At 40.5% G+C, this 18,405-nt stretch overlaps 1 protein-coding gene across 4 annotated transcripts in view; it reads left to right on the forward strand.

The window, feature by feature from the left end:
• ESR1 (estrogen receptor 1) overlaps positions 1-18,405 on the forward strand; it is a 272,302-nt gene that overhangs the window by 189,933 nt on the left and 63,964 nt on the right. For all 4 annotated transcript variants that reach the window (XM_043457166.1, XM_043457168.1, XM_043457167.1 and 1 more), the window contains one exon: positions 11,232-11,370. In XM_043457166.1, coding sequence (XP_043313101.1) covers positions 11,232-11,370 — 139 coding nt within the window. The remainder of the gene's footprint in view (positions 1-11,231; positions 11,371-18,405) is intronic.

Below are 18,405 nucleotides of genomic sequence, written 5' to 3' on the forward strand. Positions count from 1 at the left end.
CTCTGTCTCACTCGTCCTCCCGCTCTGCTTTCTGCCTATTCCACAGCAATTATTTCAGTCTGATGCCTTTGGTACTCCAACACCTTGTCCTCTCCTTTTCCCCTCTAGAGACTAGCTCCCCTTCTTTTCCCCTGAGGTACTGGATACCTTCTTACAGGAAGTCCTTCAAATTGCTATACCTACTACTGGAAGATAGTTCACGTACACTCATTATCTCATTCATTGACTTGTCTGCCCACCCCACCTCTATTCGTTTGAGAAATGTTTATTAAGGGCCTTTTCTCAGCCAGGCACTGCATGAAGTACTGCAGGTAAAATGTCATCAAGACATAGTCCCCGTATTCAATCCGTTTCCATTCTGATGAGTGATGCTAAAGAGCATAGGCATTCACACAGATAAGAGCAACCCTAGGAATAAGAACTTAATCTCGAGGCTGTGAGCACTGAAGTCCTTGGAAGAGTGTGCTGGGAGGAGGGGAAAGCGTATGCAGTAGCCCAAGGAGTAGCCTTCTCTCCAACCTCAAGAGATTAAAGTGTCCGTGCCTCAGATATTTTCCTATGTTTTGGCACTCGACACCTGCTGTTATTAGCATATGTTCATTTTGTTTGCTTCCCCTGTAGACTAGGAGCTTTTTAAGAATGAGAACATTGTCCCATCTCTGTACCTACAGTACCCAGCCTCCTGCCAGGTTTATATATATTGGAGATGCTCGAGAAATAATTGGTGAATATTGAGCATGACCAGGTAAGAGGTAAAATGTTAGTTTCTTATTGCTGTGGTTTGAATTGCATCTTCCCCCAAAAGATATGCTGAAGTCCTCACCCCCAGCACCTGTGAATATGACTTTATTTGAAAATAGTATTTTCAGATGGAATCAAGTTAGGATGAACTCCTGCTTGATTAATGTGGACCCTAATCTCATATGACTGGTGTCTTTATAAAAAGAGAAAAGACGCAGAGACACACAGAGAAAACCATGTGATGATGGGGGAAAGAATGGAATGACCCATCTGCAATCCAAGGAATGCTAAGGATTGCCAGCGACACCAGAAGCTGAGAGAAAGGCCTGGAACACTGCTGCTCCAGAATCTTCAGAGGGAGCATGGCCCTGCTGCAACTTTGATTTCAATTTCTCGTTTCCAGAACTCTAGTTTTCTGTGTTGTGATTTTAAGCCACCCAGTTTGTGGAACCTTGTAATTGCAGCCTTAGAAAACCAATGCAGCTTCTCTTTACTTTTACTGGAAAATATTGTTGTAGTTCCTGTTGTAAACCTTAGGCAGTCAACATTATTGATGAGACCCAATACCACGCCATGGGCTGTATTGCGTTAGCATAAACATGGAATCATTCTTGCTTTGAAGGTAACTGGCATTTAGAGAATCTCTCTTTCAGGTTTGCTTAGCGACCCACTTTATTTTTAGAGTGGTTTTTAATGGAGTGGCAAGAACGGCTGTACTTATAAAAGGATCCACCGTGGATGAAAGGAATATATTCTCTGACTTTCTTTCTCCTTTTGGCCTCTCTCAACACTGGTGTAGCTAAGGTCAGTGTTCGTTGACTTCAGATACAGGGTGGAAAAGGCTGACTTCAGATATGGGGTGGAAGAGGCTGAAATCTGTTTTTGCCCCTTTATGTTGGTTGTTCTCTCTGGGGCTGAAATTTGTGTAGGATAATGGAAAGATGTGGGCGGTAGGCACTTTGAGAAGACCAGAGGAGAGGGAGCAACCTTGTCTAAATAAATCCCCCCACACGCTTGTGAGACCCTCAGGCCTCCACATCCCCAGACTTGCAGCCCTGCCTCTTCTTGTTACGGGGCCCTGGACCTTGTCCTCTGATTTCTCAGCAGAGGTATTCTTATGTGAATTGATACTCAGCAGTTCTTTTACTTCTTGAAGATTTGGGCTTGCAAAACTCCCATTCTAACCTTCCAATTTAAAGCAAAGGGAGATTAAGCCTCTTTTTTTGTTTGTTTTTTTCTCCTAATTCATTCATTCTAGAACTAGATGTCCTTGGGTAATTGGCAACAACAGGTGTTCCTCTAGCTTTTAAATCAAGTGTGTATGTGTGTATGTGTATGAGGAAACACCCCCCTACAATGATCAGGGTCAATTTGGGTTTCACTGAGGGATTTGAGCGGGATGGATGTAGGAGGAAATCATCATTTTTCATTTGTTTGGGGGATTTGCCCTTAAAAGGAGATTGCTTCCCTCTCGGTCTTTGCATTGATGACATTTGTAGTGTTTACTGGGAACCCACGGTTATCCGGAAAACTCAGACTGATGACAATAGTATTTGAGATGCTTCTGTAGGTCTGCTTTGAGGTAGACAGGAAAAAAAATGTATGTTCCAAGGTACAAGTGCTTGTTGACTTTTAAACGAAGCCAGCCCTGCTCTTTATCAGGGAACTCAGAATCCCTGCACAGGGCTGCCCTTTCTGTCCATTTGACAAGCATGTCAAAGGACAGTCTTAAGTACTTATAGTTTATTAATTTTTTTCCTTCTTTAGTTTGCCTTCTCCTCTCAGAAACTGGAAAATAATTTCTTCAACTCCGCCCCCCCCCACCCCGCCTCCACCTCTTTCTCATTTAAACTGAAATTGATTTCTTTCTGAGCTTGGAAGGAAAAAAAAATTAAGCTGTAGTTAATACAATTGCTTGGCTGAATAAAAATAAAAGACCAGTTTACGTTCAAGCTGTGCTGTATCAGAGTGAAAAGCTGTTTTGTCCCTCCAAGGAGGATTTTGACATGAGAGAGTGCAAAATTTGATAGCATCAATATAGGATATGGTTTTGTAGCCAATACAAGAAGTAATAGAATTGTTTATTTGGAGGATGAGGGGGATGGGATTTTTGTGTGTGTTGGGAAAATTGGGAAGCTAGGAGACACTCTTAAATCCATCAGCTTCTCCAGAACTCTTCTCAAATGCTTATTGTCATGACAACCATCTCTTCGTGAACCGAAGCTTCGAGTATAATACAGATGGGATTGGTAACAAGGTACAGTTGCCATCTGCTTTGTTTTCTCTGAGGGACATTTTTTTTGATCCCCAAGTGTGATCCTCATATCTGAAAGTCTTGACTTATTTTTCTTTCTAGAGTCAGATATAGTTGTGAGATTAATTCTTTTCTCCTGATGAACAACTTCTTTGTCATCGTATACCTTACTTATTGTTAAAAGTATGAAAAAAAAAGGATAATTATTGTCTTTGGATATTCTGTCTCAGTGAGTAATCTACTCATTGTATGTAAGATATTTTCAGAGGAAAGACAGTCTTCTGCACTTACTCTTTCCCTCATGTATGCATTGTAAGAGAGACATCTGGGAAATATCTCAGGTCCTTCCAAGCGAGCTCTCTGTGGGTTCTCTTTCACTTAGATAAAAATGGGGAAGATAAAAATGGGTAATAGAATAACCACAAACAGCACTGTTTGTTTTTCTTTTGGAGGTACCATAAACAGAAGCTTCGAATCTGTGCATATAAAAATAATTCTCAGCACAAGATACATTAAGCTCTGTTGTCCTGTTCTGAAGGAAGTACTAATGATGTCATAGTGTCTTCATCATGTATGTCAGCTTCAACACAGCACCCTTGTCAGGCTGCAGAGTCAAAACTGGGAAGTTCATGGATTTATACAGATACCTTGACTTTCATCGGGCTTCCTTGGTGGTTCAGTGGTAAAGAATCTACCTGCAATGCAAGAGATGCCAGTTCGATCCCTGGATCGGAACGATCCCCTGGAGAAGGAAATGACAACCCACTCTAGTACTCTTGTCTGGAGAATGCCGTGGACAGAGGAGGCTGGCAGGCTGCGGTCCATGGGGTCACAAAGAGTCAGATACTACCGAAGTGACTGAGCATGCACATGACTTGCATTATCTCTAATTCTTTCAGTGTATGGCCATCTATCTGAGTAAGGGGTGTCTGAAGGATGTACCAGTAGCTTGAAAAGACAGTACCTTTGTTACCTTAAAACCTCTGGACTGACTTCTTCAATCTTTACTCAAAATTAATTTGGCTGTCAACTATGCTAAATGTGACATATTTTAAAAATATCAACTTTGTCGCATTCAATTCTTCACTTCCCACTGGTTTTTACTGCCTAGCATTGCCTTGAGAACACCACTTTATTTCCCAAGGCAGGCAGTTACCGCAGGGTAGGATCCACTCTCTCTACCCCAAGGTGAATAAGGGGCAGTGCATTGTGGTTTTCTGAATTCAATAGAAAATCATCAGCCATTTATATTGGGGGTGCACAAAGACAGCTGCATTCTGAATTTGCTAAACATCTTGAAATGCTTTGCGTATAACAAAACCCCAAATGTGCTTTTTTTTTTCATTTTTTCCCACATATGTATTTTAGGAGAAATATAATCCACATGCTCTTGTTCCCTCCACTTTTAAATCATGAAAATGTTGTTTCATAAGAGACGTTTGATGTCTAGAAAGTATTTTATTTTTTTTATTAGGTTTTTTTTAACATATAAATAGAAAAAAATAAACAAAAAGCCCAATGTGCATGACTTAGGACAAACGCAAAGTACCCAGTTGAATTTCGAAGTTCTAAATCTACAACATCTTAAAGCCTATCATTTCTCTTGGTGCTTTGCAAAAGCAGTCTTCCCTTCTATTGGATGGGAAGTTTCAGAATGCCAGGGTAAAGTAGGGACGAGAACAGATGTTCATTGAGAAGCAACTGTGGTACTCGGGGACATCTGCTAACTCCTTAATGTTAACAGTAGCCCTAAGTGGTCATTTTACAGATGGGAAGAGCTTTCAGAGACCTTAAATAACTGGCCATGGGCCACAGAAGAATTTCAAGCTAGGTCTGTGACTTTTCACTTTGTACTCTTTTAATTACTTCTGTCCTCCTCCTTCTGTTGCAGAGCACTGAGGAGGTATAACGTCCAGAAAGTCCCATCTTGGGAGGTGACTTGGAAATAACTAATAACCAGCAGGCCTGAGGATAAGGATAACCTCTGGAAAGTGGCCACTTGCTATTGGCAAGGTGGATGTTTAGGACAGTGTTTGCATAAGGGCTTTGGATACATGATATTGTGCCAGACAGGCCTGGGCACCTTCTTTTTATTATAGGGGGGGAAAGCCAAAATATACACGGGATGGGAAGTGGGGCAGGCTCGGTCGGGGGCCCATTTCTTGCACTGTGATGCAGTGTCAAAGTGATACTTGATTGCCTCTTATTTTGTAACCGTGGTACATATTTGGTGAGAGTGGTACATGACATTACTTAAATGGCTTAAACTCTTTTCTTTGAAAAGAATTTTTCAATGCTTACATCTTAAAGTATATAGGGTGAGGATCACAGTTCTAATAAATCCTTCCATAATGAGGCCACACATAAAAAAGAATCCAAAATTTTATTTGGAGGGGAAGGTTATAGTTGGCTATACCGTGGGGTACATGATTCATAGTATGACATTAAGTTACTATCTTCTGGAGAAAAGGAAAAATAAACTACAAAATGGAGGACGTGAGACCTAGGATCTTGGCTCTTCTGATATTACCTGTTCTATCGCAGAAATCCTGTTTTATTCAATGTGGAGCTGTTTTGTGCCACAACCTCATGTTCCATTATGTTCTTCCTTCCTTTCTTTTTTTTTAACCTTATTTTATTTTGGTATCAAGGGGGAAAGAGATGAATTATTTAAATCTTCTTTCATTGAGTCAGGGCAATACAGAAAGAATGCAACGAGCAATTTTATAACTGACATTTTGGAGAACATTGGGGTCATCATATGACTGAGAACATGATTAATTTTTTGAAGGTCAGGACACTAATATTTTTTCCAGTGCATTTACTAAGGGAACCAACCACCTGTTTTCGAATTTTGAGAGAACTGTTCCCCAGGAAAAAGTTGCTTTTTTCTTCAGAGAGATTCTACTTTGTTTTGCATCTAAATGGAGTGTATCCCCTGGAAATAAGAAATATAATTACTGTAGCATTCTTTTTTTTTCATGCCTCTACTGAAGAGCCACACTGGTTTATCTTTTACACAACCGCAGTGCAGAACCTAACCGGCATTCATATCACGTTAGTCATTTTGCCTTAGGCTCTCAGCACACTTTTCAATGTCTTGCCACACCCGGTAAGAGTGGCTAAGGCTTTAAATGTTTCTTGTGTGCCAAGGCAAATTAAGCAGTTAGTATGGCACTCCTTAGCAGAGTGGGGAAGAGGATCTTCTGAGGCCCAAGGGAGGGGGTGGGGGAGACACGCCACGAGCTCTTTTCATAGTCAAAACTCAGTTAAAAATCCTGGAGGAAGAACAGTTACTTTGCAACCAAGAAAGAAGGCAGGAATATCTTTACTTGGTGATGAGGCTGGAAATAATAAGCTGGTTGACTGTACAGAGAGAATTTTTTTGCTCTGAAAGAAGGCTCCCTCAGCTTCATCAGATCTATGTCCACATAGCAAGTGGGGAATGGGACTTGAGGCATTTTCTGTTTCCAGTATATCCTATCTGTGGGTACTCTACGACTAGACCTGTGAATGCAGACTAGAGGAAAAGGCCCTTGTTCACTGTCTTTTAAAATTTCATTTTATAAAATGAGATTTCCTTACATATGACTTCACTTGCTCTCAATCAACTATTGTTATTACTCTTGACAAGTGCATTCGGTCCCACTGGTGTAGACTCCATAGCCCCAGGGGGCCCTTGTCACTGTCACTAAGATAAGGGTCCCCAAGTGATGGGTGTGAATCACATGTGTCAACTGTAAGGAGATCTGTCACTGAAGCCTCTGTTCATATCCCGTAGATGCTATAAGCTCCCAATTCATATTGGTAATACTTTCGAGTGTTCAAGAAAGGCATAGAAACCAATGCAGTACTCTAAAGCAATTATCCTTCAATTCAAAATAAATTGAAAAAAGCAATAATAAAGTAGTATTCTACTACTTAAAAAAAAAAAGCGTTGTTGGATGTCTCTAAGTTATGATAGGAGATTCCACTGAAGTTGCATATTAGATTATTCTTCCTGTTTATAAGGAAAACAAGCCAAAGGATCAAAACGATGTCTACAGATAGTTGTTTAGCCGCTAAGTCATGTTCAACTCTTTTGCGGCACGATGGACTCCAGCCCATCAGGCTCCACTGTCCATGGGATTTCCCAGACAAGAATACTGGAGTGGGTCTCCATTTCCTTTTCCAGAGGGTCTTTTCCAACCCAGGGATTGAACCTGCATTTCCTGCATTGGCAGGTGGATATTTTACCCCTGAGCTACCTGGGAAGCCCCTTTCGATAAGTTGGCCCAGGACAATTTTGTGTGGAATTTATTACGTTATTTTTCTTCACTGGATATGAATTTAGAGTATTCAAGGACATTTATTCTACACCAAAAGAACATTTAGCTTCTGTGTGGTTAAAATAATATTGAGGTCAGTATATTGGAAGAAAGGAGACACTCCATCCAGTAACCCTCTTTGGAATCCCTCACGTTTATTGGGAAGGTTAATTGACAGTCTTTGCACACTTCCTGGAAGTCCTGCCCCAGCAACTTGCACAGGATCCTTTGCAAGAGACATAGTAACCCTTGCCTGCAGGCAGTGTGCACAGCTGGGAACGATAATTAAATCAACTATTTCTTTTTGAGAGATCTACATCATTTCAGCAGAAGGACCCAGCAACTCTGCTGGATTCAGGCTGAACACTATTACTAGCAGATGTACTTCGGACAGGTTTCATAATCACCAGAATTCTGTGGTACAAATAGTTATGGTGAGCTTCTGAGGCTCCTCAAAGGCCACTAAAATTGTCCGACTTAAATAGCACTGAAGTTTTGATGCGAGAATTGGAAAGTATGACTCAGTTTAATCTGTAAGGTTGGATACCAGAAAATGCTCCTTTGGTTTTCCAAACTTAAGTGGTTCAATGGCTACCATTCTCGCATGAGATTGCCCCTAAATCTCATCCTGTGTGATTACTGGGGGCTCGTGGAGGGTATTGAATAACATGGATTGGGTTTCATTATGGGTGACATTATCACATGATTACTTTCCCCCCCATGTCAATTAGGGAACGTCATGAGAAAAGAGAGAATACCTTTTGAATGTTAACATTTCTGAAAGTGAGTTGGATTTACCGGGTAGTTTATTTATTTATTTTTTTATGTAAAATAGATAGCCAATGGGAATTTGCTATATGGCTCAGGAAACTCAAACCAGGAGCTCTGTATCAACCTAGAAGGATGGGGTGGGCAGGGAGATGGGAGGGAGGTTCTGAAGAGAGGGTATACATGTATACCTATGGCTGATTCGTGTTGAGGTTTGACAGAAAGCAGAAAGCAACAAAATTCTGTAAAGGAATTATCCTTCAATTAAAAAAAAAAAACAAACTACTCCGAGAATTTACTCAAAGATTGGGGTGAACGTTCAGAGAATTAAAACTTCCGTGTGAGCTTTCCTTTTAAGCACTGCTCACTAGAGTTGGTTTATCCCATTAAATGTTGGCTACTGATAAAAAGAAGCATTCCTTGCTGCCCTAGACAGTGCTTCTTCCTAGCAAGGCTGGTCCATTTTGACCCAGTGCACACTATGGGTACAAGACTGTAGGGTGTAGGGGTTTATTCCCCAAAGTCCTGAAACCCAGTCACAGTTTTTTAATCCTTAAGTTTTTCTTATGAACAAGAAAGGCCCATTTTCTCTCTGGTTACAAGTCAGAAATGAGTGAAACCCACTCTTTCCAGGGAGAGGACTCTTTCTCTGGTAAATGCTACACTGTTATTGGACTTGGCGTGGCTGAATGATGTAGCAGAAGGGGTAATAAATTGAGACTTTTAAAAAGCATAATTTGATAGAATCATGCATTTTGTGCTTCTAATGAATACATAGTTTAGCAGAATTTACAGATACATGCATAATTAATGTGAATATAGTATAAGATAATGACCTGATAGAAGCACATGAAAAGATGCTCAATATCATTAATTTTTAGGGAAATGCTAATTCAAATCATAGTGCCAGTGTGAAACCTCTGTATATCTACTAGAATGACTAAAATGAAAAAGGCTGGCCATATCAATTACTGGCTAAAGAGGTAGGGTAACTTATTCTCATCTATTGCTATTGGCTGGGGGCAGGGGGTGGGGGGAGCGGGGAGGCTTCCCAGGCTTCCCTAGTGGTAAGGAACCTAAGAGATGCGGGTTCGATCCCTGGGTTGGGAAGATCCCTGGAGGAAGGCATGGCAGCCCACTCCAGTATTCTTGCCTGGAGAATCCCATGGACAGAGGAGCCTGGCAGACTACAGACTACAGTCCATAGGGTCGCACAGAGTTGGACACACAGTGCTGTTAGGGATGTGAAATGGAACAATCACTTGAAAACAGTTTAGCAGTTTCTTAAAAAGTTAAACATATACCTACCCCATACCTTCTATATACTACAGTCATAGTACATTTAATATTTACCCAGGAGAAATGAAAGCATACGTTCATACAAAAAATTGTGCATAGGTTGCTCATGGCAATTTTATTTGTAATAGCCCAAAGTAAACAAACCAAATATTCAATGAAAAGATAACAAAATTGTATTTATTGATTGGCTATATCCATACAATGACATATTCAACACTGAAAAGAGTCAACTACAGTGTTTCTATATTCAACAACATAGGTAAGTCTCAGAACAATTACGCTGAGTTAAAGAAGTCAGGCAAAAAGGTGAGAGCCTCTTGGGAATTAAATAAGTAGAGTAGTGGTGAATGTATAGATTGAACAAAAATAATTTTATCATTATTTGAAAGGTAAAATTTATGAGGCTTGGTTTATGGAATAGTGGCTAGAGGGTCTTTCTCTAGTTTGGGTTTTTCTCTGTGGATCATCATCTATTTAGTGGTAAGGATTTCATGAAAGAGGACATTTAAATATGAAAGACATGGTGAGTTAATTGTTTAGTGCTGATTCTTTTAACCAACACCCCCAAGAAGAAATGTTCAGTAGGCAAAACATCAATACTGCTGCTTAAAGAAAATGAGCTTACATTTTTACTTTTTAGTAAATACAAGCATAGATAACTAATAGAAGTATAATATTAGTGAGAAAAGAATAAAGAAGACAGAGAAAAATGGAAATCCTAGACCCACTCTCACGGATGAGAGAGAACAAAAGAGCTGGGGGCAGAGAGGGAAAGAAATGTGATGGGATGTCCCTGGGCAAAAGCATAGGGAACTGATTTAGAAAGCAGCAGACTTTATGGACATCTCGTTTATGCAATGCCCTGGTCACTCACTCTGGCATGTCTTAATTTGTGTGGTTAGGTTTATTTAGCCACTTGATCCAAAGTCTCTAATTACTTGCAGTTCACAAGAAGTGGTGGCACTTGTGGTCAAGGGCATAGGTTCTGGAGACTCTATTCCTGTCTCTGACCTTAACACATATCGAAGCTCTCTGAACGTTTGTTTCCTTATCTGTAAAATGGTGTCCCCGTGGGTTCCTTTCTCTAGAAATTATTGTATTAGTAAATACATTTAAAAATTGGCATGGTGGTACTCAGCATTGCTTCTAACCCATAGTGGAGGTTCAGTGAATTGATCTTCCTCTTCTTTCTCCCTCTTCTCCTTCTCATCCTCCTCCTCCTCCTCTTTCTCATTACTAGTAGGCATCCACCATATTGTCAGTGATGATTGGAAAAAGCTTTACTCTCCCAATAAGCCATTAGAAAATAAGAAATCAGAATGTCACTTTTTTTTCCCATCTGACTCATTCTCTCCCAAGTGATCTATGTACATATACTATTTTATTAGTCTGTCTTTTACTGGTGTGAAAAAAAAAGAGCATGACTTGGTGATGCAGCAAAGAAGTAGAAATTGAGTGACTTTGGTCCTGCCTGTTCTTCAATATCTCTTTGGTTTAGTGCAAGTAATTTAAATTTCTTACACCTAAATATCTTCAACTGAAACAGAAATGAAGTATAATAATCACATAAGGCTATTAGAAAAGCCTAAGTAAAAAGCATACACATGTAAACACCATTTACGTTCAGAACTTTATAGAAAGCTAAGTGGCTTACATAAGTTAGTATATTTTTGCAAAGGTGACTCTAAGAAAATGCCACATTACTGTTCGTTGATATACAAGGCTTAAAAAATAGTTGTTTGATTTTTCTAAGTGTGCTTCTAATAAAAAATAGACCCTAACCATTTAAATCCCTGGTTGCATTCATTTCACCAGCAATTCTTTTTCCTTGGAGTCAGGGGAGTTTTCTTGTCTCGTTTCAGGATTTGTGGATCTGGCCCTTCACGATCAGGTCCACCTACTGGAATGTGCCTGGCTAGAGATCCTCATGATTGGTCTTGTCTGGCGCTCCATGGAGCATCCAGGGAAGCTCCTATTTGCTCCCAACCTTCTCCTGGACAGGTGAGTGATCTGGCTGTAGCTTGGGGAAAGTACATCCCTGAGAATCACCAGTTTTGTACTGAAGCTTCTTTATTCAGCATTCCATGAAACTTCTAAGAACTTTATCAGATATGTTTACAAATGGGTGAATTCGAGTGAGTTCGGGTACCTGAGTTCACGGATAGCTAAGGTTAACTGTCTGCCTGATGTCTCCACAGGTTAGCTCTATCGTTTCTAACATAGACATATGAATATTATATATGTGTTTATAATATACATATATGGATTTATGTATGCACATGTATTTGCTTGTATTTATAACATTATGGGGGCTTCTCAGGGGGTGCTAGTTGTAAAGAACCCGCCTACAAGTGCAGAAGATCTAACAGACATGGGTTTGATCCCTGGGTTGGGAAGATCCCCTGGAGGAGGGCATGGCAACCCACTCCAGTATTCTTGCCTGGAGAATCCCATGGACAGGGGCACCTGGTAGGCTGCAGTCCATAGGGTCACACAGAGTCAAACACGACTGAAGCGACTTAGCACACATGCACATAACATTATGAGCTGTAATTTTCGAACTCCATCTTCATCTTGTGTTATATAAAAAAATGATGAGTAACTTTCCTGTAATTAAAATATTTTTTTGGTTCATGTACATCCAAACCACAATAGTCTTTTCATTTCCTCTTCCAATTTTTCCATCATTAAATGAGGAAATTTGATCAGAGTTCCAAAGGCCCCTTCCAGTTTTATGAATTCATAAAAGCTAACTTGCTTATTTTTGAAAATGGAGATTTCAGTTTTCAAATGCGCTACCTTATTTCACGTGTTCTATTTGGGTTGACTGGGAATGTGAGTCCTATTGTTCTTACTCAGTCATTACTTAGAGTAATTGGATTTAGACATTATTTAACAGCAGCTACCCCTGACAGAGTTCCTACCCAGCACCAACTGCTGTGCTGAAGGCTTTCCATACATGATCTCATTTAATCATCAGGGCACTCCTGGGAAGCCTTATCACTCCCATTTTCCCAGAAAGGAAGTTCAGTTTCAGACACATTCTGCTGCTTGCGAAAGCATGGAATGAGCCCATGGTGGAGCTAGGATTGGAATTCAAGATCTGTCTGGCTCTGGCATAGCATGTTGCCGCCTGCGTTGTGCACATGTTCTTCACATTCCCTCCTCATCAGTGATGCCTTCTTTGGTCTTGGGACCTTTTCTTTCCAGGTATACCTTGTCTTTATGGATGGCATAAACATGTGAATGGGAAAGAGCCATTTTCTAGTTTCTTGCCGACTTTGTATGGCTCTGCTCAGCAGTCCAAGGTCGCCAGGTTGCTCTCAATGCATCTCTGTGCTTTCCTTCCTTTCAGAGCCAGACTGCCTCCCGTCCCCTGTCATGCTCTGGTTTCCTTCCTTATACCTGCCAGCCCCCCCCCACCCCCACCCCGGAGCAGACTTCTGACAACTTTTATTTAATTCTGGAGAATTGCATCAGTATTGGTTACCATTTCATCATTTTGTATTATTATAGCTTTTGAAAAACAGTGATGATTCTGTTTAAGAAGCAACTCTCTCTTTCCATGGAATATGATCCCATATCACAGTTTTTTGGAAAGATTGAGGATGGCCACTGGTCTTGTTCCATAGAACTTCCCTCACGCAGTGTCCTGTCTGCCTTAAAGGAGGTCGCTACAGTGCTTCTCACTTCTTTTTTCTTCCTTTTCTTTCCTTTCCCTTCTCTTGTTTCTCTTGTCTTGTCATGTTTCCCTTCCACTTCTCTTCTCCTTCTTCCTTTGCTTTCCTCTTAGCTTATTTTTTCACCTGTCTCTTCCTTCTTTTTCCCCCCTCCTCTTCCTCCTTCTACTCTTAAAAGAAATTTTTTTTTCTCCTGTTACAGTTGTGTGGTTCTGTGACTGAGTTACAATAAATTTGCAAATGAAAATCACAGACCACATATAATATTTCCCCACTACAGACTGGAAGGTATCTTGAAGGTTAAGGATTTGGGGGACATTCATGACTGAATTGATCTGTCTTATGATTTCATGATGACTACCTAGTCCATGTTTATCTTCTTGGGTACACACTTCCTGAAAGCAGTCATCAGTTGTTGCATTTTAGATATGACTTCATCCCAATGAACTCACTTTGCCATGAGGTGATATTGCCTAGTTTTATCATGCATCTGCTTATCTCTCTTTTCTGCATATTCTCACTGTGGTTAATTTTCTCCCCTGTCTCTCATTGCAGTGTGAGTGACTAAGAGTCCTCATCTCTCTCCACTCATACTTTCTAATATTCCAGATGTGCAGTTCCTACCACCTCTAGACCAGGATTTCTCAGCTTCTGCACTATTGACATTTTTGGTTGGATTGTTCTCTCTTATGGGGAACTATCCTGTGTGTTTTCGGATGTTTAGCAGCATCCCTGGACTTGACCTAATAGTTGCTCTCATAGCAGCATTCCTTTCCCCAGAGATAACAACCCCAAATGTCTCTTCATGCATGCTAAGTTGCTCAGTTGTGTCTGACTCTTTGGACCCCGTGGACCATAGCCTACCAGGCTCCTCTGTCCATGAGATTTCCCAGGCAAGAATACTGGAGTGGGTTTTTGTTTCCTTCTTCAGAAGATCTTCCTGACCCAGGGATTGAATGCTTGTCTCTTATGTCTCCTGAATTGGCAGGTGGGTTTTTTACCACTAGTGCCACCTGGGAAGCCCATCTAGACATTTCTAAATGTCCCCTGTGTGTGTGGCAGGAGGGAGGCACAGAACTGTCCCTGGTTGAGAACCACTACTCTAGATTTTCCTATTTCAATATCCTTTAAACTCTTCAGACTCACAAGAACCCTCACTGAATCTTCCTCATCAAGTTTGTTCCTTTTCTTTATTGCTGTCGATTAGTGGCATCAACATTCACCTAGACACTGAAGTTGTCAAGTTCAAATTAACCATGGATTCCACTCCCCCAACCCCCATCAGAATATCTGGTTAATTGTCAAGTCCTTCCTTCTCTGTTTCTGAAATCCACACTCCCCTTTGTCTCCACGCCTCCCCTAACACAGATCCAAATCATCCCTCCCTGAAGTGTGGCCTGGCCACCACTATGTCTCTTTCTCGGCCATCAGCCCTCTTTCCTTCAGTCTCTTCCCAGAGGGCTGCCAGACACTTCTCTGAAAGGCACAGCTGCGATCCTGATGCTTCCTGACTCAGCTTTCATTGGCTTTCTTTCTTCTTTAGTAAGTACTCTCTAGACTTTTTATCTTGATAATCATGAATCCCTTTTGCAAGTGCCATAGACACAGACATCTGCAGAGCTGGGCCGATGATGTAATGGGGAAGGCCAGTCATTGTGAGTCCAAAAAGGGGTTCTAGGGATTAAGTGAGCCTGGTGAGCTCTTGTCCAGGCTGAAAACGCCTGGACCCTGACTTCAGCCTGAGAGCCACGAACTTAGTTTCACTCTTCAAGGATTTTTTTCCACTGCTTCTGAAAGGCCCTGTACCTTTAGAATTGTCAGAATCTTGGGACCTTCTTAAGGCTCTCTTTAGATGTCACTCTTCTGGAAAAACCTACCTTTATAGTGTCTCCTCTTCAGCCAGAAATTAACCTTTCCTTTGTCTAAGTTCTCAGTAGGTTTGGTTTCTGCTCCTCTTCTCCTTCTGCCTGTAAGTTATGATCATATGTCTTATCTTCCCTTCAAGCTCATGAACTTCTTGTGGGCAGGAACCAGATCTTGTTTGCCTTTTTTGCCGCCTCCAGTGAACAAAGTCTTCGTGATCCCCAATAAGTATTTGTTAATTTCACTGGCCAAGGCCCCTTGGGTGGCTCATGACAGAGTCAGGAGAAGCCACATCTTGTGATGGTCATTTCGACCGTTCTTGTCATCATACTCACTCACCTCTTGTTCAGAGCTACTCAACAATTCCTGGCTTAGACCCTTCTAGACTTTGAAGAAATTAAGGTACATATGTTTTGAGAGGATTTTTCAAATTGCTAAATGTACTTGGTTCATGCTTACACTTCTGCTTATATTCTGCAGACCTGTTAAATTCTGAATGAGGATAAACAAAGGATCTTGCTTTTCTTCCATCACTAGACCCACTATCGAGTAAAATCCTCAAGATCTACATACATTTACATATATGTTAGTGAATAGAAAAATATATAAGTAAATATTAATTATGTGTGCATATGTGCTCAGTTGCTCAGTTGTGACTGAGACTCTTTGAGACCCCATGGACTGTAGCCCACCAGGCTTCTCTGTCCATGGAATTTTCCAGGCAAGAATACTGGAGCAGGTTGCCGTTTCCTACTCCAGGAGATCTTCCTGACCCAGGGATTGAATCTATGTCTCATATGTTTTCTACATTGGCAGGTGGATTCTTTACCACTGTGCCAACCCCTAGGAAGCCTCATGAGTTATATAAATAATTAATATTAAATATGTTAAAAATTATGGCCTATAGTATAAAATTTTCTATACTTTTCTATTTATCATCTACCTAAATATGAAAAAATTGTCAATATCATTAAATTACTCTCTTGGTATTAGAAGATAACTCCTTTTGATGATGTTGATATAGTCATAACAGTAAAAAATATTGTGACCAGGAACTCACTTGAAATTTTATACATTTGGAAGATGGCTTTTGAGTGAAAGATGAGAACACTATTTTTTTGACTTGCGGGCTCCCAACCCCTCTGATAACATTCAGCTCTCTGATTAGCCTCAGTCATCCTGATCTCCCTTTTGCCCTTTTCCCATCCTTTTGCACATTTTAAACACTTTTTGGTAACAAGCTGTAGAAATCCATGAGTTTCAAAACCAAGTGTTCGAGAGCTGGTAAGCAAAAGATGAGTGTTAGTTGCATCATTTTTGTTTTATCTCAAGCTTGGTGATACCACCTTTGCCAAGTCAGTCTCCCTTGGCTGCTTACATCTTCACGGACACAGGGATGAGTGAAAGCCAGAAGTCCCAAGGAGTCCTGTCACCCTTGGATTACCAACGTTGCTAACTAGAGACAGGGATTTCTCTGTGGTAGATCATATTGATGTCCTGTTTTCTCAAACCTTCTTTGCAAATCCAGGCATTTGTGCTTTCCAAGGCTATCAAGAGGATAGAATGTACCCCAGCCTTTCCTTGTAATTACTCAAATATTAGCACTAGTAAGTGGGGTTTAGCGATTATAGGAATATAAAAATCTGCTGGGTTGCCATCTCATGTTTGTGAGCAGAGGACGTATTTCCTATCTTACGTCCATTTAAAAAGAGTTATTGCTTGATTTACGCCCTGATGACACGCCATGATATCTTGATTCTCGTAGTTTGTAACTTTCCTGGTAGTCATATGCTCGAAGGCTAATTTTATCCTTGCCATGGTTAACCTACCCACAATTTCCAATTCTTCCCCCATAGCCTGCAGGAGTGAGTTCCAAACACTTAATGCAGTCATTTCTTTCTGCGAAAACCAAGAAATAAAGCTTATTATACAGTATTAATAGAGAACCCAGTAATCTCTCTTAGTGTGTGTGTGTGTGTGTGTGTGTGTGTGTGTGTGTGTGTATGTGTGTTTTACAAGAGGAGAGTTAAAGATAATAAGAACGCCTGTGAAAGTCATCAGGAAATGGAGAAAACTCATTTTCCATTCTAGCACCTAATCCTTTGGTGTGTTTTGGCACCAGAAAACACAAAATATGTCCTCTGTGTCAACTAGGAATGCGCCTCCTCATTGAGTCCTGTTTGAGCGCTCACCCTGGAAAAATAGAGACCAAAAACAGAAGCAAAAGCTTCAAGATATGTCATTCCTTGTGGGATCTCTTTGTTTTCGCAGGAGTAAAGTTTACTATCGCTGGAAGGCAGATGTGATGTTAGAGGAAACAATGTGAATTGCCAGTTCAGTAAGACCATCCAGTTTCCAGAGCACTGTCTAATTCTGTTTTGCTGGCGCCATCCGTGCTAACAAATTCTGAGAAATATTTGTGGATTTTTCAGGGAGGCCAAAGCACTCTCTTTCGATTCCTATTCATTCTCAGGGTAAAAAAAAAAAACAAAAAAAAACTATTCATCCATTTAAAAAGCAGAGTTTAATCCGACAAGCAGAATATTCTCTCTACCAAGTGTCTGGCCAAAAGGTTGTTGATCTGGCTCTTTCCATCACTCCTGCATCAAGAGGCTCTGCCTGTAGGAAATAATATTGGACAACAGAAAGTTCTTTGACTTGTAGGCATGGAATAGGAATAAGTTCTCTTCCTTAAGAGAAAAACAGGTTGCTGCCCTGGGAGAGGATATTTTGCTTCTTCTACTAAATAGCTGACTGTTTTCAGACCATAAATTAATTTTAAATAGAGAAACAAGTCATTTTCTAGAAGCAAGAATACACTCGAGTTATTTATTGTCAGTATTTCAGAAAACAAAGCATGCAAATAAAAACATGCAAATGAAACAATGCTTCCAGCAATGCTTTTACTGGACCTTTTTTTTTTTTTTTATTGGCCTTTTAAAGTTTTTTCCTGTGTAAAATTTGATGTAAATTCTTTGCAGATTTTTTTTTTTTAACTTGGAAAAGTGAAAAAAGAAAGTTCTGGAATAAGCTGATAACTTCAGAATGTAATTTGTTTAAAGGTTTCTTGGGTATAAAGAGGAGGACCTCCCTTTACACTCCCGTTTTAGATTTCTCTTCTCTGAACTGTGTGCTCTGCTGAAGGGGGATGTTGTAGTACCAGAGGCAGCAAGTGGGTGGGGATGGCGGAGTGGTCGACTCACCAGCAAAGTGAGTCTTGGGTTAGGGTTTTGGTTACTGTAGTGGCTTTGCTGATTCCCTCATAACTTTCCAGGTGTGCAGTGGTTTGCACGCCTGTCTGGCCCACTCAGATCTCAAGGACTTCGTTCATAACATGTTTTTTTTTTTTTTTTTTTGCTCTACCTTGTAGAATTGGATGAAGAAAGAAAGGAAGCCAACATTTATGTAACTTCTTTAATCTGTACAGTAGTGTGTTGGGTTATCTTTTATACTGTGTTTTAGTCATGATATGAGACTACAGGGAGCAAAGGGT

This window comes from Cervus canadensis, chromosome 33, assembly GCF_019320065.1.
Source record: "Cervus canadensis isolate Bull #8, Minnesota chromosome 33, ASM1932006v1, whole genome shotgun sequence".
In the NCBI taxonomy this organism is placed as follows: domain Eukaryota; kingdom Metazoa; phylum Chordata; class Mammalia; order Artiodactyla; family Cervidae; genus Cervus; species Cervus canadensis.